General features: G+C 45.8%; 1 protein-coding gene across 4 annotated transcripts in view; it reads right to left on the bottom strand.

Moving 5' to 3' along the window:
* nr3c1 (nuclear receptor subfamily 3, group C, member 1 (glucocorticoid receptor)) overlaps positions 1-21,781 on the bottom strand; it is a 32,895-nt gene extending 11,114 nt beyond the window's left edge. Inside the window, exons 1-3 of one of the 4 annotated variants that reach the window (XM_049027243.1) lie at positions 20,016-20,308; positions 19,946-19,976; positions 17,884-18,947 (exon numbers count right to left, since the gene is read on the bottom strand). In XM_049027243.1, coding sequence (XP_048883200.1) covers positions 17,884-18,938 — 1,055 coding nt within the window. In that variant the 5' untranslated portion in view covers positions 18,939-18,947; positions 19,946-19,976; positions 20,016-20,308. Of the gene's footprint in view, positions 1-17,883; positions 18,948-19,081; positions 19,918-19,945; positions 20,310-20,653 lie in introns of those variants that run through there. The other 3 variants (XM_049027242.1, XM_049027241.1, XM_049027240.1) reach the window with 3 other exon arrangements.
* Positions 21,782-27,076: the final 5,295 nt, after the last annotated feature.

Here is a 27,076-nt window from a genome sequence, read left to right as displayed (position 1 = left end):
TAAACATCTTAATGACCCCTTTGATGCCAAAGTCCTTGCACCCCTTATGGACTGGTCATTAGACATTCAGGGTGACTGCCGCGGAGACAGGCACCTCGACAGGACTGTAGTCATTCTGACCGCAGAATGACTGCTCATACTGGCGTGTCGACAGGCCGGCCCTTCTCATCTTGCAGATTTAAAGGTCTTTCGAGTGTGTTACTAGGCAACTAAATACCTCAATCCTGTCATTTTGTTAAGTGCATCAGGGCAATGATGTTGGGAATATAGTACAGAAAAAATTGCATCCATACATCCATGCACGCATCCATCCCTACACAGCTGCATATCCATGTCAGGGCAAGGGAGGCCCGAGTCCCCTCACCGGCAGGACAGAGCTCAAAGCTGGGTACACGCTAGACAAGGTTGTAGAATGATTTACAGAAAACCTGAGAAATGTTTGGCTTCTGCAGGCACACACATACATACGTAAACAAACACCACTTGCACACGCACACACACACACACACACGCGCCACTTATTTGCCAGCCCAAACCATTAATATTTTAAATTTTTCGCTAACTTTGTTGGTTTTGCAATAAACAAACAACTGGTCATTTTAGTTTTTAAATCTTGCTCAATTTTTTCCAATGGCTCCCTTGAGGATTAATGTGAGATTCTCAGAACTGCACGACTATTCTCGATCGTCAGTTAAGGAGTGAAATTTCTTGGAAGATTGCAAAAGTAGAGTGCAAGTTATGAATATTTTCCATGCACAACATTTTACATCAGGCTATAAACACAGCATGTTAAAATATGTTTAGGGTGTCTTATCTAGTAACACTTTACAGACCAAGTGTTCCTGAATCAGGTTCAAACCCCGCTTAGCCAAACAGCCGAGTGAGAGAAGTGCAACTAATCTGACTTGTGAAACCATTACTTCAGTGAAAGCAGAAAAAAAAGATGTCGACAGCAGGACAAAGTTCACAGAACGAAGTTCACACTCCGTCACGATGCCAGTCTGCCGGTACCCCTATCACGGTCCCTTTGGTAAATTCCAATAAGGACAGAGAAGTAGCCACAGAAAATTGTCACATCCCAAATGGGAGTAGCTAGGAGAGCATCATGACGATGACATCAGCAGCCAGGATCCCTGGGGAGTGCTCCCTCCATAGGGCACTAACACTCTTTCAGCAAACCTGACGGAAAAGAAGGCGACTGGCAGGTGCGAAGGAGGTGCAGCCTTTTCCACAAGAGTGCCCTCATACGAGAAGCGCGCAGACGCATGCCGACGAAAGCCAGTAGGATGCCACTCCAGTAAACCAACAGCGAGATCTTGCGCCTCAACTGCAGCTCTCAATTCCATCCCCACGCACTTGGCACAGAGTGGAACCTTTCGCAGTACAAAGATAACCACAGGTTTCGCAATGACTGTCTTTCCCATATGAATGTGTGTGAACATTCGGACCTTCAGATAATGCCACGTGCAAACTTCCATAAGCGTTAATGTAGAGCAGGAAGCAGCCTGACCCTCATCAGTCTGGATACATTGTTAGCGTCCAAAATAACACATTTCCATCGATCGAAGCAATGGTCTCATGTTCCTCAGTTAAACATACATACATTATTCTCACAATTATCCCTGACAGCTTCAAAAGGGCCATAAAGTTCTGTCTGCTAAAGCCAACCTTGGTATTTCAAGCATGCTGTCTTAATAAACATATTAATTAGAAAGAAAGATAAAACGTTCAGATTAACCACAAAGCTGACTGTCTGCCTATGAACAAAGTGACAAGCACATTCGGCACTCAGCATTTGAATATTATTTTGAGGATTACCTTTTCCTAATTAATTACTGTGGCCGCAGCAGCTCCACACAGGAGCACCAGAGAATCTGCTAAAAGTCAGAACAGTCTCGTGAATAATCACCTGGCATCTATTCCTGTCACACCCCATTACATAAATGGTTGCTAAATACAAAAGACAGCCGTGATGAAGTCCGTTTCTACAGCCTGATGAGTGTGATGCTGACATTCACGTAATACCAGAAGTGTGATCAAGCAGGCCAGTAGCAGCACCAAAGCTCACGAAGCGCCAGGACCGGCAGACAGAGTCACAAACCTCCAAGGTTTAGGGGTCCGAGAATCACTGTACAAACATAAAAATCTAACAGGCACTCATCACAAAAGAGAGGAGAAAGGGCCGAAAGAAGCCGTGAAAACTGAACGGAGCCCTGAGCTCCGCTGCCCAGTGAGTCACGGGGGACGGCTTTACTGAATCGCCAACTGCCCCCAAGTCTCCGCGGACGGCTCCAATGCCCAGCGAGTAGCGGCGGACAGCTCTATTGCCTTGCCTACTGCCCCTCCTGCCAAAGGAGGACCTTTGAAAAGCAGAGTGCAGGCAAGCAGATCACAGCACCCACAAGCACGGAAAAAGGAACCGAGTGTTCAGTAATATTCAGAAATGATGGCCCATCTTCCCTGCATGCACACCCATAAAAGGACATGGTTTTAGTAAGATTAGACCAGTTTGAACCTAGATGGAAAAAATACAAGAACGATGAGCAGCATCATGCTGTCTACCCAAAGAGAGCACTGGCCTGAAATAACAGCAAAGCTTCAGCAAAACTCCCATTACAGAAGCAAAGCCTCCAGCTTCAGTGCTCCATGCTCCTGCTTCAGGGAGCCTGCACTGGTCCTCACGTCTGAATACAGCTGTCTGCAAGGCAGCCATTTGCCACTGCAATTTTAAGTGGCCTGTACTGCTCTGGACGGGTTGTTCCCTGACCGCTCCCAAACATGACAGGTCAGAAATTGTCACACTGATCAGAGGGTCTTTCCACAGATAGGACAACCCCCAAAGTATGCCCCATGCAGCCATCCAATAAACGATTCTTTCGGATCTGCAGTGTGCGTAGCAGTGGACTTACTCATGACACTCTGCTCTAACAGATGTCACTCTGGATGGAGCAGCAACTCCATCAATAAGTCACACAGTAGGTATGGACAGGATACGCAACGCAGCGGCACGGGAGGGTGACCTGCCTTTCTGCTCGCTTACAGGACCAGGAAACAGCTGGACAGAAACAAGTTAAAGCAACTGAAGTCTGGGAATAAAACAAACAAAACAAAAGTGCCACTTTTAGCCTGCGGTCAAAAGCTGAAATCTTCAACATGTAAAAGTACTCCGATATTTACCACGGTACAAAAACAACTCTGTCTCAGTCTGTGGCCACTCAGGACCAGTGTCCGCCAGAGAGGTCTGGACAAGCTCTGCCACAAGAAGCCGCTGACTGCAGTATTACTACCCAGGGTAGAAAGAACTACGGCAGGCTGCAGAGGTTTCTCTTACAGAGCTCCACAGCTGTGGAATAGTCTTCCACCGGACGTGTAAGATTCAGGCTCATTCTCAATAATCAAGTCTAAACTAAAAACACACCTGTTTAGTCTAGCTGAAATGGACTCTAGTTCTAGCTCTAGCTAACTCCTTACTCTCAGTCAGACCTATAGTGTGAGGTGTAGAGCTGGGTGGGGATTGGTGCCATTGGCTTTGGATGAGCTGAACTGTCAGTGCCTTCACTCTGGCTTGCTCTCTAAGGGGCTTTGGGCAGGCAAAACGTAAAGAATCAGACGATGTAATGTTGTGCAAGTGCGCTATACAAGCTTGAGTTGGAGTTGAGTTGGACAGGTCACCAGAGACAGCCAACATTAGGTACATCAGCAGCAGATACAGCAAGTATAAGCTACACAGAGCATTCCTTTAGAAGTGCAGACAGTAACCAGAGAGAAGATTTCACCACCTCAGGCTTAAGATGACGTGAAGGCACACCACACAGACGGCCTATTTACTACACACACACACACACACAACACCCCCACCCATGTCAAAGTGCCACCTGACTTGCTCTGGCACCTTTATGGGCGATGCTGATGCCAGCCACCATGCAGGAGCAGTGCCACATGCTCAGCCTTTTCAGGAACAGGTTCTAGCTGCTTAGGCCGAGACGAACACGCATGTCGCTCTTGCAGTTATTTCCAGCTTCCCACTCGGTAATGACTCGGCGTTTCCTGAACTTCACCAGGCTGGCACATCCCTGGATTCTGGGACTCCCCAAGCTGCTTGGCGAGTGGCTGCCAGATATTCTTATGCTGGGAAGATTCACTAGCATCCCACCCTCCCCTGACGTGGGCAGTGCGACTGTCCCTCAGAACGCCGTACGGACAGGTGGCTGGAAGACAGGCGGACGATTGCGAGTGGGTCAGAGAAACCCAGAAATAAGTTCAGAAATAACAGCATAATCCTACAGTTTTATCAATTCTTTGATCAGATACAGAAGCAGTGGACTGATAGTCAGGGACAAAGTCAGCTTTGCACCGGACAGGGTCTGGCCCAATGTCTAATCGTTTGCCAAACAGCTGACACTAAGTATTCCACCCTCTTAGCCAACTCTCCACACCTCAGGGCCTCACTACCAAATTTGGGATAATTTTCCTTCAGACTGCCTCCGAGTACTACAATGCACAAGGGGAGACACACAAAGACACACATGTTTATATTCATATTTTTGTGGGGACCGTCCGTTCATTTCAATGGGAAAACCCTAATCCCAACAAGTTTTTTGACTGCAGTTACAGAGTTTTATAAAATTGAGTTTCCCCTTGTGGGGACCGAAAAAGTCCCCACAACATCAAAATAACAGATTTTCATCATATTGTGGGAACATTTGGTCTGTCTCTCTCTCTCTCTCACACACGCACGCACGCGCGCACGCGCGCACGCGCACACGCGCACGCGCACGCGCACGCACACGCACACGCACACGCACACGCACACGCACACGCACACACACACACACACACACACACACACACACACACACACACACACACACACAGGTGAGGTGAGTGGCTCTCCTTAGCAACCAAGCCGCTCGATACAGAAATCGATGATGGGCTGCTGAGAGCCTCTGAAGGCCCCTGAGGCAGTGTGAAGTAAAGCAGGACGGCTGCCACCCTCTAAATTTTACAACGCCACCTTCAGCAGGCCAGCGGACTTATAGCCCGTCTATTCATAACAGTCACACCGAAGAGATCCAATTATCACCAGGTCACCTTAAGCTGACACACACGCTACCAGCTTACGTTGCTTCAGGCATGAGAAACAAAGAGTGGCGTCATAGAAAAGCTCACAATTTAAAAACCTTTTCTCACTCCTTACTGTAAATACAAGGACACAGAGCGGTAAAAGTCCCTTTAAGAAAAAAAAGAGGGGAAGTGACAATAAATGCTGTTTTTTACTGAATTCGATGTCTCTAAAACCTACAGAGAATGGAGGACGTAATATTGGACAAGAGTAGAACATCCTACCTCACTGTACTTTACGATAAAGGCAGAAAACGGCAGATTCTTGAGATTTTAATATCAGTATCGGGATCAAACTAGAAAAAAAATTATATTGCGCCATGTTTACTTACAACTAAACATTTAACCCACTTATAAAATACCAAGATATATATCGTGTGCACTGTGCCTAAAAATACCAAGATATGGTTTTTCATCCATATTGTCCCACTCCACCTTGGCAGCTGGGTCTGCATTTTGGTCTACTGACTTATTCTTTTCTTTTTTCTTTCCAAAGAATATTCTTCATCTTTTCTTTCTTGTTCTCTTCACTAAATCAGCCACCGCCTTGGCTCGTGCCCACAAGCGAGAACACATGCCACCCCCTGTCTTTCAGCGTTTCTGGCCCAATGAAGCCTGATGAATCAGACCTCTTTCTCGATACCAGGGGGCGTTTATGCTTCCTGGTGAGCGTGGACTGTGATGCTTCTTCTGCTCACCGGACCGTGCGTGTTGACACTGGTCTGGAGCACAGAGGGCACAAAAACCTAAACAGAAAAAATGTTTTTGCAGAAAATGCTTAAAAATGAATTTCTCTCACGCATATACCCAGAATCAGCAGTTTTTAGAGGGTTACTGTATTTCCACACAGCCGGTGTGACAGCTCCGGGCGTATGCGGTGTCATCACGTGACCTTCACTTCGGTTTATGGTATGTTGTGCTAAGGCTACAGGCATTTTCGTCATTTTTCACGCTAGACCTACCTCTGCCGGAAAATTGTTGTTCTCTGAGCCGTTAATTTTTTAAAACAAAATGAACCAAATAATGTCTCCTCGCCTTTCTCCTCCAGGGAGACTGGTTCAATTATAGCTGAGCATTCTGGCATTTTGAGCAATGGCATGGCACTGTTTACAACAAAGAAAGAATCCTACAGGTCTCTATTAAAAACCTTTGCTTAAACTATCCCCCATTTGGGTATCAAATGTCATGCATACGGTACCTCAAAGAAACAATGCAGTATGACCCTAAAATTTCACAGCCCTAGTTTTAATACACAATAAAAGTATGCAGATAATGTTATTGCTTCATCCTAAAACTTCTTTAAAATATATATCAATGTACCATAAATTCTTTTAAAAAACAAATCAATATACTGCTCCGTCCTAGTACTACCCTATTTACGGTCCTTTTGTACAGCTAGCAAGAACCGAGCTGTGCATTGACAAGGTCTTGCTTACCAGCAGGGCCGAAAGCATGACCACAACAAGCTGGTTGCGTCACCACCTTCTACTGAGCTACTAGTATTCTGCTGCATTCCTCCTATCTGAAGGGAAAAAGGGCATATTCTATATATTATTCTTTATTGGTAGTATCACACATCGCAATGTATTGATGTATTCCTGATAACAGAACTTGAACATTTCCAACCGCCTACTTAAAGTACTACAGAACAACAGAACAGAATGGATTAGCAATGGAAATTTATGGACGTGAATGCTAGTTCATCTAGCGTTTGATGCTAACATAAAACAGTAATTCTCAGGCGTGCTGGTGGGTATTAGCACACGCCGTGTGAACAGTAAATAAGCCTCTCTTTGGTTCTATGTCACCGTCGCTCTCCAAACCCAGCAATGCGTTCTGCAGTGGAAAACCAAAGTGAGCCGGAACCGCACTGTAACCAGTGGCTCCAAGTGGTACGGCTTGACTCCTGTGTGCCAGTGAAAAAGCACCATTACAGTATTCCACAGATATTATTTTATTATTACTGAATACAACCTAAATATTAACACCCCGTTAGTCAAAATAAAACAAGATAACAGGTCAGAACAGGGCAAAAAAAAAAAAAAAAAAAAACACATGCACTGGCCTCCATGAATGGTTTCTGTGTGTTCATTTCCAGGTATAACTCCAGATATGACTGAGGTGTTAGTAACCACATTCCAAGCATACTAAACTTAATTATAACAAAACCTGCCACATGTACTGCTGTAGACTTTCGTGCAAGCCATCCCAAATCTGACCACTTTCTTGTTGAGGAGAGCACCTTATGATCTGCCAAACCATCATATGTTTCATCGGGTCAAACTCCGCTCTCACTGTTTTTTTACTGCAAAGTGGTGGATTGTGCTTTGTTGGTTAATACAGCCTGCGCCGTACTAGCCCCTACAGATCATATCCATGGCTGTCAGAAGAGCACATAAATCATGCAAGTTCTTGCAGCCAAGCGCGGTTGCATTCTAAAAGTCAAGCGGTAAAAACGGACAAGTTAAGACATTTAGCACTCAAAATTAAAATACCGACATGTAACATCATCAGATATAATGCAATTTATGGGGGGTCTTAAGACCAGTGCAGTATCTACACTGAAACAGAAGGTGGTAATGTCTGCCAAAGGTTGCAATCCCACAACATACTGTTGCCACATTGTAACGGTGAGACTATGATAATTGTTACGGCACACTATTTTGCAGTCTCTTATTTATGGTACAGGTAGGGCACACGGGGTAAGATCTGAGTAACAATGCCATTTCTGTGAGCAAACAAACCCATGCACTCACATTATCACATTTCAGATCACCCCTTCCCACACAGACCCAGAAATGTTGTGGCGTAGGGGTGTGCGACTTCATGAAATTAGTTCATGACCGATTACGCCTTTACAAATAAGGCTTTTTAATCAGTCTTCACAGAGAGATTGTTAGCATCATGCTAAGTTCATATTCTATCAGTTGCAGCTCTGAGTCACACACACATCTGAAGTAGTTTCTAAAGATGCACCGATGAATTGGCCAGGGACCAAAATCGGGCAATTTTCAGCATGATCAGCCCAGACCAGGGAACGGCCGATCAGTCTCATATATTTCCAATACTGAATCGGTCCATTTTATGCATGCACCACACCTCAGACGTACAGCAGCGCAGGCACCCAACTCACAGCCGCGCATGCGCACTCACGGCCACATGCTAATATGCCATTAGCATGGAAGCTCTTCACTGTGAGTGAAGAAAACACGAAGCTTGCCATTTGCAATACATGTAAAGCCAAAGTAAACCATGGGGAACCACCATGAAAACGTGGTGAAACATTGGAAGTAATCTTAAAACTGATTATTAAACATTTTTTTAGTATGACAGAGTAAAAATGTTTTAGCAAAACTTTAATCCCCTGCACTATAATGTCCATACAGTATGAAGGTATGAAAAAGGCTTATCTTAATCTTACTAGATTTTTGTGTGCCATGTAAGATTTTTATGTGCATAACATGCAATGTCAGTATTAATATTACCATGCACCTATTACCGTATTTCCCCAATGATAAGCCGTCCCATTCTATAAGCCACAGAAAATGCACATTTATGTTTTAAAACTCTAAGATGAACTGCCCCATATTACTAGCCGTAGCGTTTATTCTCTCCGTCTGGCCGGCAGCGGCGTGCGTCGTTCAGTCAAGCGTGCGGATTGGCTATTTCGGCATGGAACAACGTGAAACCAGAAAGCATACAGAACGGGTTTCACAAAGCCAGAATCCTTCCTCCACCTACAAGCCTACCAGCAGCATACGCAAAGTCTGCAATATCCAAGAGCGATACCAGTGACGAAAGCGTGTCCGACATCAGCAACAGCAAAGCAGCTCAGGTTGCGATCCAGTTGTTTGGCGACGACGATTACGATCTGATATTGAAGGATTTGAAGAAAGGTAGGCCTAATAAATTTTGCTTTTCAGTGTTGCTAATTTTATACTGAAGAATATACGTGCAGACAGATGATTGACATTGCTGTACTGCAGTACCCCCACCCTCCAGTCATTCAAACAAAAATTAAAAACTCATCTTTTCCCAGCCAACGATAAACTTTTGTTCCTTCTATTTCTGTTAGTTTGCTTTTTTCCTAGCTTGTATTATATAATAGGATGTAATGTAATTTAGCGAAGGCCTAAATAATTACATATTTACATTACAGTAACGAACCTGAAAGGGAAGAAAGTGAAGAAGAGGCTGGATACAGCAGCACCAAACGAGAGAACATTAGTGCGTGGCTCAGTGGGCTAAGCCTGGGTGCCTGTAATCTCAAGGTCGCTGGTTCAAACCCAGCCTCCTTAGCCCCCAGCGTGTCCCAATAGATGGCTGCCCATTCCGGACAGCTTGCTCTACAAGAGGAAGTTGAGGGAAACATAAAAAAAGAATTTCCCCAAGGGGACAATAAAGTATCGATAATTGTTATCATCACTGAACCAATGATGGCGTCATTCTTAATTGACATGATTTTTTAGTCTACTGGACAACTCCTTCACATGCTTTTCAACCTGTGAACTTATTTTAACTATGAACACCGTCGCTATCTATGATTTTTTTTAAAGTAAACAGTACATTTATATTCAACGAATCATTTGGGTATGTCATCTTTTTGTGCACTGAATTATACTTTTAGCGAACGCGGTGTCATATTTTTAGACAGGCCGCTCCAATGCAGGTTTGTAAAAATAATTTATAAGCTGCGGCCTATCGTTGGGGAAATACGGTATTTGGAAGAGTATAGTACACATTTCATTGTTGTGTGCTGTGGTGTGTCAACAATGAAAATTAATTACTTTAGTATAAAAATGTAGAGCTATGGAGGGGCTGGTCCCTCAAAAGATTTTGACATTGGTAATATTTTCTCTTTTAGGTTTTATTACCTTATAATGCTATATGTATTTTTAAAGAACAATTAGTTTGGTTGCACTGTTCAGTAACTTGCAAAATCGTCTCAAAAACCTGCATGAAAAAGAATCACGATAAGATCGTAGATTATGATCCTGCCTGAAAAATATTGTGATATTTTCGCAATATCACCCACCCCTATCATGGAGATTGCTTGGGCATGAGAGCTCATGCTCCCACAAAACCCTGCTTTTCCATCAGTGACCGACACTGAAACTTACATCACTTAAGGTGATGATACACAGGGCAACTTTTTAAGCATTGCTGCTGGGTGCCAACCAGGTGAGACAAAGGGCTATTCATCTGAAGTTGGATGACTGTGAAAAGTTGCCTACTGCCGATCAAGTTTTTCAAATCGAAATTTGTTGCCCAATATCAACAGGAAAGCACTGAGTAACACTGGTCAGCAACATTACATTGCTCAAAAAATTGCCTTGTGTCACCATTACAGTCCCCCTGGCCTCAGGCAGACCCTGTTCCCTGTATGAAGATGTGTGTTCACAGACCGTAAAAACTATGACAACTGACTTGCAGAACACAGGGACATCCCCAGATGACTGTGACATTCTGGCTTGTTTGGCTCCACCTGGTCAGTTACTAGGGGGGCCAAGGGCTTAAGCGGTTTGGCCCATATGAGGGGTGTGAGCTGCAGATGTTTCTGCGGGTCTCCTGGCCTGGTTAGACAGCACTCCAAGACACAATTAGCAAAAAGAGCGCTACCCCAAACATCTTCATCACGATTCCTGCCATCCGCAAACCGAGCCGCCCCAGGTAAGGTGGCGTTCAGCCAATTCACCAAGGGCACCACAGTGACCCTCCATTCTCTGCGCGATACCGCAGTCACACACGTACATGCATATTCATAGTAAGCAATGCCGGCAAAGAAACAGTGTATTCATGCTTTTTAAACAAATAAAATTGGACTAATTCAGAGGGTTAATCACAGTACAAAATAAACACCCACAGAGGTGTGATGTCATCGTACCTTATGTGCAGACCATAGACTGGAAATTTCCATTATTCTTAATATAAAAACAAACAACAGTGATGGGAGAGGGTTTGTGCCAGGGTAAATCCCAAGCGTACCAATAAAGTCTCTAATAAACAGTTTTCAGTGACTAACAATGCAGAATAACCCTACCGAACCCTGGCCATCGCATCACTAATTAACACTTACAGGATTTCATTACAGTATATGACCTCATCACATGCTGCATTTTGAACCTACATGCAGACAAAGCAGTTTACATCAATACAATTAATGCCCTTAGAAATACCCGGCATAAGTTTTCCCCATTATTCACAACTTGGTTGTAAAAGAAGAAAATGCTTCAGCTTTAACATTAGCTCCGGTCAAGCTAATTCAAAGGTTTCCTCACACTTTACTAGACTGATGGAGCCCATCAAATCATTCTGCCACTTCAATGGCAGTTTTCACTTTAAAAGGAGCCAGCTTTAAAGAGCAGATTCCCAGATCAAATCTGCAGTCACACACACACAGGTTTGTAATTACATCTTTGTGGGGACTCTCCATTCATTCCTATGGGGAAAACTCTAATCCCAACATGACGACCTTAACCCCTACCCAGCCCTAACCCTAACCATAAGTAACCAAACTAAATACAAAGCTGCGAAAAAATGGTCCCCACATAATCAAAATAACAGATCATCATCACATTGCGAGGACATTTGGTCCCCACAACATAATGTATATCTGACCCACACACAATCACACACACACACACACAACTAGGTCAATGGTCTAAGTTTTCCCTTTTGTACAGTGGGATGAGGATAGAGCATAAGCGTATGTCAGGTGATTTATTTTCTGCTTTGGAAATTACTACTCCCTCCCTTGCAGACCAGAGCATGTGTGTCAAGAGCGAAACAGATTTTTAAGCCATGTTCACAAAGTCAGACAGTCAGCTAAATGGGTGGCCAGACCTCAGAGCAGGGTTTTAAAAGGGACCGATCTCTCCCTTTGTGAGAATGCATTTGGCGTCCCCTGGCACGAAGAGCTCGACCAATCAGCCCGCGTCTCAGCGGCCGGAGCTATAAATAGGCTTGCGGGGGTGTGGCAAAACAAATCAAGCTTGCTGTTCACATTGGCGTGAAAAGAACCCGTCGGAGACAGAAAGAGAAAATGTGGGGCAGGGAGAGGCGGAAGAGCTCGGGTGTGTGAGGCGGACGTTAAAGGGGCAGTCAGTCACAAGGGAGAGGTGATGGGGCCCTGATGCAAGCCAGGGTGCAGTACAAACCACAAGCGCAGCGAGACACTGCCAATCACACAGGCAGAGACCACATGAGCTCACAATCAAGCCAGACTGGGGAGCAGCTGACGTACTGCGGTTCTGCAGCAGCTCACTGTGCCGTTGGTGCATCGGCGAGATGTTATCAATGGCAGCATCCTGAAGACAGTTTGTTCAGGGCAAAACTGTTGCATTTCAATGCCAGAGTTTTAACTGAGCAAAAAACACACACAAATAGCAGCAGCAAACCACACTGGAGGCAGTAAGCAGAGATAGAGAGACACACTCACCAGCAAATCGTGTCAACAAAAGACATCAACTGCAAAAAATTATACATAAAGGAGCCCAAAAAAAGCAAAAATGAGGGAGACCATCTCTCTTAGAGCAACTATAAGCAAACCTCAGCCTAAACTGTGCTGGAGCTGAACTGGAATTGTTTTTAGATTTATTTCACCACAAAAATAATGGTCAAACTTACAACACCACAGGTCAACAGAAGGATGAAAAAAATAAACAGCTTTGGTTCATTATCAAAGCAGTCAGGCCCTTCATAATGTTAAAATGACTAATAGCACGTAACACATTAAAGCCAAGCTGAATAACGAATGAAAGTGCAACCCGGGTTCAGGGGTTTCCAAGCCCAGCCTCACTGCTCAGTCTCTGCATGGTTTGTGCACAATCCAGAGCATTATGTCCGGCTCAGAGCCCCCAATCGGAAATTCTCCAAATGCAAGCCTCAGACAGGCTTCGAGCCAGGTGGGCTGACGGAAGCGCTCTTATGTTCTGTGCCGAATGGCGGTACGGTTACAAAAATCCTCCACAGGTGTCTGGGCTCAGAGAACAGAAGATCTTTAATCTTAGCAAGGAGCAAGGAGTTTAATGGGGCTTTTGCAGCCAAAATGAAAACACAAGGCACCTTCCCCAGAAAAAAAAAAACAAAAAAAAAAAACAACAACAAAAACAACAACAACAACAACAACAACAACAACATCATCATCCCCACTGCTGGAGTGAGGAGGCATCTACTGTGGGTGAGACAACCAACTGCATGACGATAAACAGCTGCCGATCAGCATCATTCCAAACATTAGGCCAACATGAAACACACAAATTTACCTTAGCGCACAAACACACACAGACACACACGGCTGAAAATGACCCAGAAAGCTCATAGAAATGCATTCAGCTGATAACCTTACAGGAGACACCTTGCAGTACTAGCAGGACATTTTTTAGGTCTTCCTGGGAATAAAAAAAAGCCGTCAGCAGCGGCACACTAGGCCAGCGGGCGAGCGCAAAGAAAGACACGTGTGTAATCGCACCCTCTCGGTGTCTGCATGCCCTTCAGTCAGACACGCAGCTTGCCTGTCATTAGCAGCAAGCATCGCAAGAAACGTGGCACTGCAGTTGTGCATGAGGCTGTGATGTGGCCTCCTGCAGCTCTGCCAGGTCGGCCAAGGAGTCTCAGAGGGCCTTAACGAACGGCTCGATGCAGGCAGGCCAAGGTCACCGGCGAAGGAGGTCAGACTGCCTGGTATGGATCCCGTTGTGCTACTGCACAAGTAATAAAGCTCCCTCTCACTAACCCAGTCTCAGCAGGGCTCATCAGCAGGAGCAGGAAATTAATACTAAATTTAAGATACTAAATGTTTCACTTATATCATACATGAATGTCTTGCTGCCAGGTGGCGAGGGCGCTCTGAAGCCTAGAGGCAGAGCAGCCCTAACACATTTTATTTTTATTTAGGTGACGAGTGCAGGGAGGGGCTGGGACGGCCCAGAATCAGAGTATACAGTCACACGCACGATGAAACTGACAACACCAGATCGGTGTTGTCACTGCCCTGCACATCTCACTGCCCCAAGTGGCTAGTAGGCGCATGTGCAGTTTAAAAATGCAGCCAGAATCACAGCAGAAAAGGGGATTTTTTTATTTATTCTTTGCTCTCCCGCATTTGCAGATAGCCTTAAGCTGACTGTGCCCATTTCACAGGACTGGAAGGAGGAATGAAAGAGCTCAGCTACGAGCAGAAACAAACTTACTATTAGCAGAACACGTGCTGCACTTGGCAGATCCAGGGGTGGTACTCTGTCACCCACTCACACGACCGGCCAAATCTAAACCAAAAAATCCCAGGGAGAACGCACAATCCGAGTGCATGGATCAAATGTATCACTCCACAGCAGCTCAAGGAGTCGGCCCTTTGGATGACGGTCAGGAAGACATTTGTATTCGTGGGCATCCTTCCTCAGCCCTGCTAATATTCAAATCCAGCTGGATCTCGGTCCAGGAAATTCCAACTCAGATAAAGTCAGACTGAAAAACAAGTTTGAACAAATCATACGGGATGATGAAAGCGATGTCAGTGAAAGGACGGCACAACCACAGGGGACGCCCACCTGGTTTCAGCAGACATGCCATGAGGTGACTAGCTAAGCCAGTTCTCTGGTAGTGTGCCACAAAAACAGATATAAATGATTGACAGTAAAACGGATAATTTTTCTTCCCCACTCACATGTTGTAAACATATTATTTTGCTCACACAAGGCAAAAAGACACAAAAGATGCCAAACACATCAGTCCCTAAATATAGACACTTCTCAATTTCTGAATGCAGCACTGCGATCAATAGAGTCTTTTTGTGCGCTGTACCTTTAAGAGCGGCGACATCGAGTGAGGGAAACTGAAGGTCACTGGAGAGGGTGTACAGGGAAGCTGAACGGGCGACTGGCCGGTCCACCGAACAAACAGCGGAGCCAGGCGTAGCTCAGACGACACTGATGATGAACATGGTGCCAGGCAGCAGGTAGACCTCTATCTTTCAGAAAAGCCCTTGATCAGCGGGTGGGTGAATAAGTCCAGCTGATGGATTGTCCATAGCATAACAAGTTGGTATAAATAAAAGATAATGCATACTGGTGAGACATTTATGTCAATGTGCCATGCTTCCTGACATTCACAAAGACAAGAAAGATCAGAGAGCATCTGTGCGGCCAGTAAAGGAGGAAGTCTGTCCAGCGCAGGGAGAACGGAGAAGATACACCTAATCAGACAGGCAGGAACGATGTGCCATTCGCCCGAGGGATTTCAAGGTTTCCAGAAACCCCACCTTAATCTACATGAGAGTAACAGATTTGGGGGTCTTAGCTCATGGTCTGCCAGCATCCAGAGCCTCAGAGGCAGCTGGGGTTAAGGGCCCCGCAGTGATATGATTTCCTGCCTGCCAGCCACAGGATATGATCCCATGGCCTTCCGTATACGGGCACAGCTTCCAAATTCGCTGAGTGACACCCCAGCCCTATTTCCGGCACCCTCATCCAGCCAATCCCATAACCGGCATCATGGTTTGCCATGAGAACCTTGGAAGTCTGTGTAATGAGCAAGCCAGAAGGAAAATGTATCTATTGATGACAACAGACCGGCTAAGTGGAGGGCCAGCGACTACTAGGGGCTGAGCTTGCCCAGGCATGCCCCTGTCTGTCACTTTCTACAGCAGAGGCACGGCTTTTTGGAAGCCCGGAAGATCACTACGGTTGAGCACATTACGCCCGACGGAGACCGTTTTAACACACGTCAGTTAGTCTGAGGTTAACCATCACAAACAGAGGATTACTGCTCCATCACACCAGCCAGTGCTATGAGCTCCTCTCATAATGCTTTTCCACTGCATTAGGTACCGTACTTTTGGTACTTTCCTATTTTCATTGACTGCCAGTCAAGTACCAGTACCAAAATTTCCAGCATGGAAAATACCAAACCTGCTTGGGTACTTTTTTGGTACTGTACTTTGGGGTGGGACTTGCAAATGTGTTCATATGTCGATTGGTTATGCAAATACACAAACACAGATCACAGAAACACAATAAAACACAATAAAAATCTTGGAAAAGGTTACAAACTCAGAAAACAACAAATGAAGATAAAATAAATAATAATAAATGCGTGAAGAGACCCAAGCTTCAACTGCAGTCTGGTTGGAAGAACCAGAAGATCATCTGGGTGTCATGACATGAAATAAAAGTATTTGCTATAATATACTGGGCTTGCACGAAATTGGAAAAATAAAATGTTGTGATGTACTTTTGTTTTAATAAATAATGGGATATTTATTTTAAGAAGAGAAATCTCTCATGTCTAGGAGTAATTTAATCAAGAAAGGATGAAAATGATCATGAATGGCTCAGAAAGCACAGACATATTTTAAACCAATACTACAAAATCTTGAAAAGGAACAAATCATTAAAATTACAATGCCTGTTAAGTTTTGCACCCAAGTAAAAATGTTCGACAAACTTAAAATCCCGAGCTATAATGTCTGGACAGTATTTCGACACAGCTGACTATCGCAGTCCTTGCGATGTGAAAATTACAAGAGCATAACATATGATGGAGGTGTTAATACTGCACATCACCCAGCCCTATAATATACTACAGCCATTATTGTAATTCTGTACCAAAGACCCTGCCTTGCATTGTGATGTCATTCTGCGACGGTACCTGTTTTTTCGGAAGTACCAAAAGTGCGGTACCTGGTGCAGTGGAGGTGTGCTCTCAGATTGGTACTGCCGTTATGCAGTCTCACCACAGCCCACCTGGACTGCGTTTTTATCACTGAAGCATAACCACACGCTAAGGTCTGGCAGTCTCAAGCAGGACCAGAAAGGGAGCCTTGAGGTTCAGACAAACAAAAAAAAAAACAGGGAAAAAAAAAAAAAAAGAATCTTGTTTTCAGTTCCACCCACACCCAGAAATGACTGTGGGAAAGTAATGAATGCGGCTGGGCTGCGTGACACCCTCCGGCCAAAAGCAGAGGGCTGCAGGGCCCTCAGAGAAGCTTTCGAGCAGCGGAACAGGTGCACAGTGAAAATCACAGATACACTTCCACTACTCCCGAGATTAATACAAAAATTACACAAATGACATCCTCAAAACTGACGGAAGAGGAACACATTTTCAGTACATAAACTAAATATTTTCTAAAGCTGGCCGTACACTCTGACATACGACGCATGCTCGGTAAACACTCGCTACCGCAAGATGGTACCTGTCAACCCGTGCCCCCATGTTTAAGTATGTTACGCGGCGGCAGCTGTCAAGAGAAACCGGGTGTTCCGCACGCTCCGGACCCAGACGGCCATTTCACCGCTGCGGTACGGATACACTGGATGCACGGGAAGCCTGACAAACGAGGGCAGCCCAGCCACCTGGAAACAAGCTTTCTGCCTCCGGAGAACAGCATCACAGACAAGCGATGGACTGGCACAGGGAGCACGTGCAAATGTATGCATACATCATAAGACCCACCAGCTTCTCATTTAAATAACCAAAGTGGGGACACACTGGATACGCCAAATCATCAACATCCGTACACAAAGTCACTGTCACAGGTATTTATTACCAGGTATTACTCAGAATCACCTACAGCATCCAAAGCAAGTGAACCACTGGGAAGCACCTAAAATGTAAACCTCCTGCACATGCACTATGATCTATAAAGCCATTACACTTTAAGGGTCCTTCAGTCCTTTTTGGTAATTTCATGCAACCCTGCCATCATGTTTCCTGAACTTTTACACCTGGCATTAAAAATCAAAAGAGACGGCCCCCACTTACCTGATGAAGGGAGAAGCAAAAGTAAGGCCACTGGAGAAGGACCCACTGCCCCTGGGCATCCCAGCCAGGTCCCCGTACACTTGGCACGTGCCACCCGGCGTTTCCACGGAGGAGGGCAGCGGCCGAGCCACAAAGATGGGTTTCTGGTCAAGTTGGCGGACAGCTGACGAAGCAGAGGCGCTGACCCCGTAATGGTAGCCCTGGCCACCGGAGGCGCTCACGCCGCAGATGGAGATCGGTGAGGTGCTCTGGCTACAGTCGGTCTTGGGCTCCATCTCCTGCTTGATCACGCCGGGGGTGCACAGCTGGATGCAGGCATCCTTCTCCAACTTAACCTCTGACAGGAGGACACTGGTCTCCGGTGCCCGTTGGTCATCCCCCCCGCCGTTACTGTAGCCGACGGGCTTCGCGTCCTTCACCGCTGTGCTGAAGTCGGCCAGGAGCGAGTCGTCCACCGCCAGCGTCGAGAGGAAGGCAGCCTCATCACCCACATAGAAATCATTCAGCTCGGAGGGGGAGCCCGTCAGTTCGAAGTCTGGCAGGATGTCAAGGGTGCTGGTGGACGAGAAGCCCAGGCCCTTCAGGGTGTCCTTCCCAACCACCTCAAAGGACTCCTGCTCCAGGTCGGGGGGTGACAGATCCTCCGTTTTCAAGAAGAGGTCCGTGTCGGTCCCGCCGATGAGGGAGTCCATGGAGGTGCTGGTGCGGCCCAGGTCGGCGATGCTCGCCTCCAAGCGAGAGAAGTTATCCTCCAAGCTGAACACGCTTGTGGGCTGGAAGTGCAGGATGGCTGCCTTCTGGTCAATCCCCAGCACCTTGGAGTCAGGCCCCGCTGCATAAAAGCCCAGGGAGGGCGAGGTGTGCTCCTCCGGGGGCGGGGCGCCGCCCAGTCCATTGGAAACCTCCCCGGAGCTCGACTGCTTTCTGGGAACGGATGGCACAGACATGCCGCTGCCAGGCATACTGGGATACGCCCCCTCTGCCTCCTTGTCACTGTAATCCAGAGTCAGGCCATCATCCTGCATGTCGCTGCCTTTCAGTCCCACTTGATCCATGTGTCGTTCCTGTCGGGCACCGGAGGGTAAAATAAAAATAACCGGATTAAAAAGCAGTAAAACCCACACCTGCTGGGTACATCACAGCGCCCCTCTGCTGCTCACAAACAACACCTAAAGGGAATGAATAAAAGTCTGCCGACCTGCCATGGAAGCGAGTCGGACGTCCTGTCTAGCTCAGAGCTACATGCCCCAATTGGGCACCGAAAGAAGGAAGGACTCCCTAAAAGCAGGCAGACTGTTGAGAGTTTGCCCATTACTGCGACGCGGACCAGCCCTTCACCGAGCGACAGCCCTGCCAGTGTTAATTTCAGCTGCCTTTTTGATATCCGTGGGACAGCTGGCCGGTTGATAGGTTATTTTAGTTACTCATACACCCTGCTAGGAGTTGGCAAGAAAGGCAACTGTCCGTCCGGATCAAATGCTTCATTAAAAATTACCGTGTTCGCAGCGCTAATGGCAAGGCCCTCTGCCGAAATAAAGTGAATAAACGCAGAAATACACTTATGCTTATGAAGAAAGTCAGAAATGCCCGTAGTTTCTTCGCGTGGCCAGAGCCCCTACAAAGCATTGACACCAGATAAAAGTAAATGTAAATTCCAACGGGGTTCTGTTCTGGGAAAACTGAGGGCTGTCACTTACTAAAAAGTGACAACTTTAACCAGGGACAAAAACACCAAATTACACCGCAGAGACGTATTCGCCCGCATGTCAAACACATACTGTCAGTAAACAGCCCTGTCAGCGGTACTGTCACAGAACCACTAACCTACCAAACGGGTTATTCACGCCTAAACGGACTAATACATCTTGTTTTTTATTATTATTTTAAATCCCACGGTTTGGCACGGTGACTGTAACAGTGGCACTTCCTCCTCGCACACAGCCAGGAGGCCGGCGTGCTCCGGTTACACCATGAAGCTGAAAGCCAACTTGCGCCGATAAAAAGCGCCCGAATCGGCGGTGTGAGTCACGGCAGCCCAGCGGGCACACGGGCCACGGCCTACCGTTACGGTGGCGGCGAGGCGCACTCCCAGCCCCGGCATCGCCCCGACTCGCCCCGGCCCCTCTCCCAGCGACAGCCACGAAGGAAGCGCAGACTTCCCGCCGGAGTCTCCCAGACACACGGTCCCTCTGAGTCGTCTTCCCTGGACTTTAACAGCCGTGCGCCGGCAGCCAAACAAACATAAATGGCCAGTTTTACCGCCCGCTATCCGAAAATGTTTTTCTCGTCCTGACAGAAAAGCAGCCTTCGTCCCGCTAGCCCGCCAGAAAGTGCACAAAATGGAGTTCACTCCATGCAGCCCTGGCCGGCCCCCGTACGCGGCCCCCGGCCGGCCGCCGCCTGCGCTCCGCGAGGGGATGGCGCCTCCTCTCGGACGTAAGCAACCACTGCAAGCAGCTCCGCGTGCAACTGGAAACCCGCGTGCGCCGCCCGCATGTTTATAGGGTTACATGTACCGGGGTAAGGCCGTGGTAAGGGGGGAGGGGGCTGCGCTGACGGCGAGGCCATACCGGCATTAAAATGTGTTTTACTCTGTCCTATCAGTGTCGCAACACAGCACCCTGTCAGTCGCTGAGATGTCGAGTGCAGCCGACAAAATTCCACTATTTGAGCGCAAACCAAAAGCGATCTAAAAAGCATTTATTTTTAAAGAATAGGTAAAGCTGACAGATGCATTTTTGTAATGAATAAGTAGATTAAATACACGTACCTGGTTTGAGTCGTGAGGTATCTACACCATATTCTGCAGTCAGGGTCAGCGAAGAGAAATTCAGCGTTGAAGTTCAGTGACTCACGCCCCCCTCTGTCAGGCCAGATATGCGCTGCCGGACCGAGGCTTACCAGCAAGTCGAAATCATCCGTTCAAAGGCGGCTAAATTATCTATCGTGAATGCATTCGCTTATGAGGTGCCCGGCTCTAGATGAACAAGCTGCCTTCTCTCCGCGTTGCACAGCTAGGTTGGACACAGCAGTCTTTCCGAGGCTCCGTGCATGGCTACCAAAATACAGACTAGGGATCACCGGCAGCGCCGCTTCCTCTGCTATGCAAACGAGACATTAACGGTTACAAATAAAACAACGCATCCCCTATGTCCATATCAATATAGTCTACCGCTTAAAACATCGGCTACATCCTTTCCCCAAACAGTTCACGCCCCACTGCACTAATCAGCTCTACAACTCATCTAAAACGAAGCAAAACGGGGTGCCCAAGCAAACATATGGCTTAAGTACGCTTTATGCGGACGTTTTTTGCTTTTTTTGTTTGTACTTGCCGTTGACAGTGTCAATGACACATATCGTACATGTGCAGGACCTGACATGAGCCCTGAGTTGCACAGTGAGAACGCGGGCAGCGCGCAGTCTGCACCGGAGTCGGTGCGTCTCGGTGCCGATCAGCCCCAACCAGGCACGGACAAACCCGAAGCGACACAGCAGGCGCGATCGACCACTTCCCTGAAAAGCAAACTTTTTGTCCAGTTAAACCTCTTTGGCAGCCAAAGTACTGAGGCCGCCTATGGCTTTTGAGTCTTTCAAAGGGAGGAACTGGTGTCGAAAAAAGGCTGCGATATTCAAGCTTTAATGACGCAGTATAGGCTGTGTGCAGAGAGGGACACGCAGCATGCCCAGTCGCAAATAACCGCACAAGTCGTCCGGGAAAAGGACATTAAATTCCACCGAGGCTAAAGCACCGTCCTCCAAGTCGGCCCTCGCTGGCGCGCCCCTGTCAGTCGTCGTCCTGCGATTCAACGCTGCGCCCAGCCCCACGCAGACGCCATGAGTGCGGAAACAGCGCACACTTCCAGGGCTGAGATTTCGCCGATGAGCCCGAGCGGCCCATGCGCAGAAGAGCCCTGTGCTGATCGCAGGCGAAGGGAATGAGCGGTGACGAACCGGACTTGTGGCTGGGTTAGTCACGGACGAGCAGCATCCAAGTTTTGTTTATATTCTGGTCTGTTATCGACTTCGGCTACAGAAAAGCTTGACAAAATATATAACGTTCAGAATGCTTAGGATGAATACAGTGCTTGTTTGACTTGATTTATTAAAACCATTAATCCCTTCGGTTTTGTTGCATTATATTATTAACAGTTTGTTAGAACGCACAATTTCCACATACCATAAAATGCAAAAAGAAATGATATCATTGGTATGAATGATACATGCATTTAAAATAGTAATTTATTAAATTTCAAAGTTATACAAACTTTGCTTTTCCACTAATTCAGTAAGAAAACCATCTAAAAAATATATTTTCTACCACATAATCTGCATTCAGACATCAAGTGTGCTTTCATGAGGAAATCATTCTATGTGACCCTAAAAGCTTTCTATTTTGCAGCAGGCCTATATAAAACCGGATTGGCTGAGTGATATGAAGAACCCAGGATAAGTCACCAGATTATCCCTGCTTTGTACTAATTTCCAGCTTTAAACGTAACTCCAGATAGTTAAAAGCAAATAGTCGTGGGGGGAAGAGGGGTGCCGCGCCCCGGCTCCCCTTTATTATTACAATAGACGCCTCTGCTAGGGCGCGCTGGCAATCATCCCTCGTGAAGCATCTTATACAGCAGCTCGTAGAGGGATTCCGAACGCCTACCGCACTCTCATGCATTTACACTGAAGTCCGTTTCACCCCCGTGATGGACGCTTCTGCATTAATTTTGCGCTGCTGGTGATTTATAAAGCATCATACATCTTATCAATCTGAGGAGAGACTCTCACCAACCATATTGACTATTGTAGTTAGCTGGCTTCCACTACAGAAGATAGGAGTACAAGCGAAACACTGCAAAAATGCATTTGCATCCGTTGTTTGCATTTCTGACGAGGAGACGATCGTTATGCTTCTTTACGTACTTGAGCTGGCCAGTGAAGTGTCTGTAACTGGCTGAATGACTGTTAGCCGGCTGTTGGTTTCGTGAGGGTCCATCTGTTACGGTCAGCTGGAAATCAGATCGCATGTTGTGAATGTAAGATTAGCTTTGTGATTAAGTGATTAAATGAAATTCCCGAGAGAATACGTTTTTTAATTATCATTATTATTATTTGAATTGCATGTTATTATCAGTGTTACGTGAGTCTTAGCAAGGTAAACACTCCCCCCCCCCTTCCCGGAGTGAAGAGAATAGGGGAGAATCTTTTTGGATACTGCGTGGGTTGTGGTCTTCTTTCAGTCACGCCACACTTCCAGTGCATACAGAAAAGTATAATGTTATCAACGGGGGGGGCACTGACAAAATGTACCCTTGCCCTCCACAATTTTACATATAGTTTTGTACGTTGAAGGGCCCCGTTGCTGCCCACCCCGTATCTTCCAGGCCATCCATGCTCCCATTACACCTGTGGTTATCAAATACTGTGAAAAATAAAGAGGTGTTAATCTAACATAAGCAGAGAGTGCAGCGCAGGCAGGGACAGGCTTTGTTTCATAGCAGCCCCGTGCTCCTCTTCAACACAACATTTCCATCAACACCAGTATGATACTGGGCCACCCTGACAGTGTGAACTCTTTGCATGACTGATCGGTTGGCCCCAGCACTGAACATTTCCTGTAAATTTATCCGGCTTGGCTCCAGTCATCACTAGGAGACCAAACAGGTCAGCCTTTGAACCATGCACCCCATTAATTACCTTTAATTGCATTTCACTTCTTGAATTGTTTTACTAAAGGTCAGTTCCTTAATTCTCTCCTGCAGTACTGGTGAGAATGATCCCTCCTGCTCACCTCACATTGACATAACCAGTGGTTAATTATGCCTGTATTTCTGGATTAGGCAGCCAATACAATGGCAGGAAACGCGTATCCTCTTGTTTGAGAAAGCAGACACGGAATCAGAGCCGAGGGATTTTATATTTTTGTCCCTAAGTAGAACCTCAAATCCAAAAAGCTAAAGTGATTTGTCTAATCACACGAGGGGTATTAATACAGCAGCTGTAAATAACCACCTGGGGTAATTGCCATCAAAGGGTTGCAAAGCATGCAAACTGGCAGTTCATTATGGAGAGCATGTGTGGTTTTAACTAGTAGTGGTACAGCATTGCAGGGGGGGGGGGGGGGGGGGTATGCTCATCAGGGGCAGGCTGCCGCGAGCCTGGCCTCTGGACATGGAGTTAGGAGGAGCGGGGAAGGTCTGCACCAGAGGGGGGGGCTCCATTCTGCTGGCATTTGCCCCATCTTTTACCACCACAGCCCCCGGATCAGGGAGCATTCAAGGATTCCACTATTCAAAAGCTTTATGGTCAGTTATACAAATACAATAAAATGCTTGCATACCCCCCCTGTAGACTTAAACAACCTGTAATGATGAGGAACAGCAAATAGCAATAATGGAATATTGAACAAAAGCATACATACAGTATACAAGATACAAGCAAGACACAATATACATACTATATGCAAAACAAGTAGGACAGCAAGGTGCTGAGGTTTACAATGGCAGCGATTAATAAAGCACAGTGGTCACTGATCGCACTGCAGCTTATCACGGTGTATTCATGCTATTGTCTTATTACTACCCAGTCTACTCAGGCTGTCTGCTTCTCAAACCATGAGACCCAAGATCCACAATCCACCCTTATAATGTTAACTTAGCCACAGATTGACAACCGGAGCCAAATTGCCTGCTGTGTGAGGATATTTGGCCAATAAACCTGATTCTGATTGCTGCTACTGGTACAGAATTATATTATATCAGGTGTCAAGTAAAATAATACTTAATGACGTGACTTTGAAACTAAAAAAATACTGGTTCAAGGCCCAGAACAGCTCTGCTACTCTTCTGATAATGGTGTTTGAGTATAAGATTAGAATTTAGGAAAGGGGCTGTGGATGAAGTCTGGGCCTGGACCTAAGTTAGGTCATTTCAGATGCTTCTGCGCTGATGCTGTTGGCCACCATGGGGGCAGAGGGGCTTGTGGGAAGCTCACACTCCCACTGTAGCCCTTCCCTGGCGGCTGCCGTTTATTCCATCGTGCGAATGAATCATGTTTAATTAGGGCCTGCATTTGCACACAGGCTCCTGCAGCCAAACTTAGTCACCGACGCCGTGATGCATTTTGACTGCAGTTTCAATCCGATACAGGAGAAATGTCATCAGTTTCTTTTAGCCAAACTGTTACTGCATGAATGTTCATGGAGTCTTAAAGGGGCAGTTCAGCCCACAGGCCAAACGCATCACTGCGCAGACGTGTGCGGAGTTCTGTAGACGAAAACAGTTTGTGCATTAAACGGCTTACTACAAAGTCTGCAGATCATCCTGAGTAACTTAATCACGATTCGTGGTAAGAGATGCTGCTGTTGAGTTTTTCAAAGGCATTTTTCTGCCGCTTTAATCACCACAGAAAGAATGACATTCAGTCCCATTATAATTGGGAGAAGCCCGACATTTCAACCAATATTTCCAAAACCAGACAGCCAGCAGAACAATCTAGATGGATAGACAGCACTAAAACTCCTTCTAAGATAAAGGGGGAGTTTTTCAAAACTCCCCCTTTAAATCCAAATTATTATGATTTTAAGGATTTATGTTTTTTTTTTGGGCAGATGGGCAATCGTTCCACAAAGGGATAGTGTGCATGCAGGTTTTTGGGGTAACCTTTAGGTCAGCTGTTCCAACCCAGTAGTGAGAACTCATCAGCCAATCAGTCCTATAATTAGTAATCTAATTAGGGAGTTGCAGTGAAAACCCACACACAGAGCGGCCCTTTCTGGATAAGATTGCTCACCACTGAATTATTTGAATTCATAACCATGCATCCATTTTCCAGAGCTGGGTTGCAGGGTGTATGGGGGATGAGGCAGGGTACACCCTAAATGTACCAGGATGCCAGTCCATCCCTGCACACAGACATATTTAAGTAAATATCTACAGCATTAAATGCAGTTTGCTCTTATTTCTATAGTATTTTGTTCCTGTTTGATATCAAAACACTAGTATTATTTTCTACTGTTTGATACTATTTGATATGAAAACACATCATTATTATTTCCTGGGAGAGTTTCCAGCCCCGTAAATGGTTACCGTTGGTGATGGATGAGCCAAGGAAGACACATGCAGCTACCTGGAGCCTGTAAGCAAGCTGAGGATAGATTTGTGCACTAACACCTTCACATTGCCTATTTAAAACCAGAGCTGTGCATCATCCGCTCAGTAAAATATTATAGCTCTCTGCTAATCACACTGGCTTTTCTTCACAACCTGTCAAAGAAAATAATTGTTTACATTAATGGTCTATAGAAACCATTGCACTTAATAATACCCAACTGGTAACGCTTTACATTAACTGCACTCTTATAATGCCTTCATAATGCATTTGTAAAACATTCATAAGCAACATGTAACTATATCTCAACATGCTAACATACCATAACAGCTTTAATATACATTAATAAAAAGTAAGGTTTTACATGCCTTTATAATGCATTCGTAGAACATTCATTGCATCTTCATAATGCATTCATAGAACATTCATAAGCGACATGCAAATATACCACAACATTCTAACATATCTTAAAGTTTTAATATACATTAAAAACGAACATTATATGATAATGACAAACTTTATAATCGCGTAATGTTTGTCATTAATGTATTTTGAAGTTCTTGAGGTATGTTAGGATAAGGTATGCTTGCATGCTTCCTATGAATGTTCTATGAATGCATTATAAATGCCTTATGAAGGTGCACTGAAGGCTCTATTAATGCATAATGAATGCATTATGATTGTGCACTTAACATAAAGCGTTACCACACAATTATTTAAACCCTGATTGTATTACCCCTGTTTTTCTCGATTTTAAACAAAAAAATAACACGAGTAACATTGAGATAAGGTTACCCTGGCAACATCACTGTCATCCCTTTTTATATCCGGGAGGGGGGGGGAACCCTGTATTTGGAAATAAACAATAAAAAGATCAGTTACATTTCAAACGTCGGGAAGAGAAAAGTCCTGAAAATGGCAGGTGGTTAACAGAGTCCATCTGCAGAGGGATTATTACAGCGTTCAGTGAAAGAAGCCATATTCATTTTCATCTGATGCAGCAATTAATATTTCTGGGTAAAAAGCACAAAGAACACTGGATGGACATGTCAGGCCAAAGCCGAACTCGTTCACAGGATCATGATAG

The sequence above is a fragment of the Brienomyrus brachyistius genome, chromosome 10, assembly GCF_023856365.1.
Source record: "Brienomyrus brachyistius isolate T26 chromosome 10, BBRACH_0.4, whole genome shotgun sequence".
Classification (NCBI taxonomy): Eukaryota; Metazoa; Chordata; class Actinopteri; order Osteoglossiformes; family Mormyridae; genus Brienomyrus; species Brienomyrus brachyistius.
The sequence above is the reverse complement of the archived record's forward strand: the minus strand, read 5'-3'. Positions and strand labels throughout refer to the sequence as shown.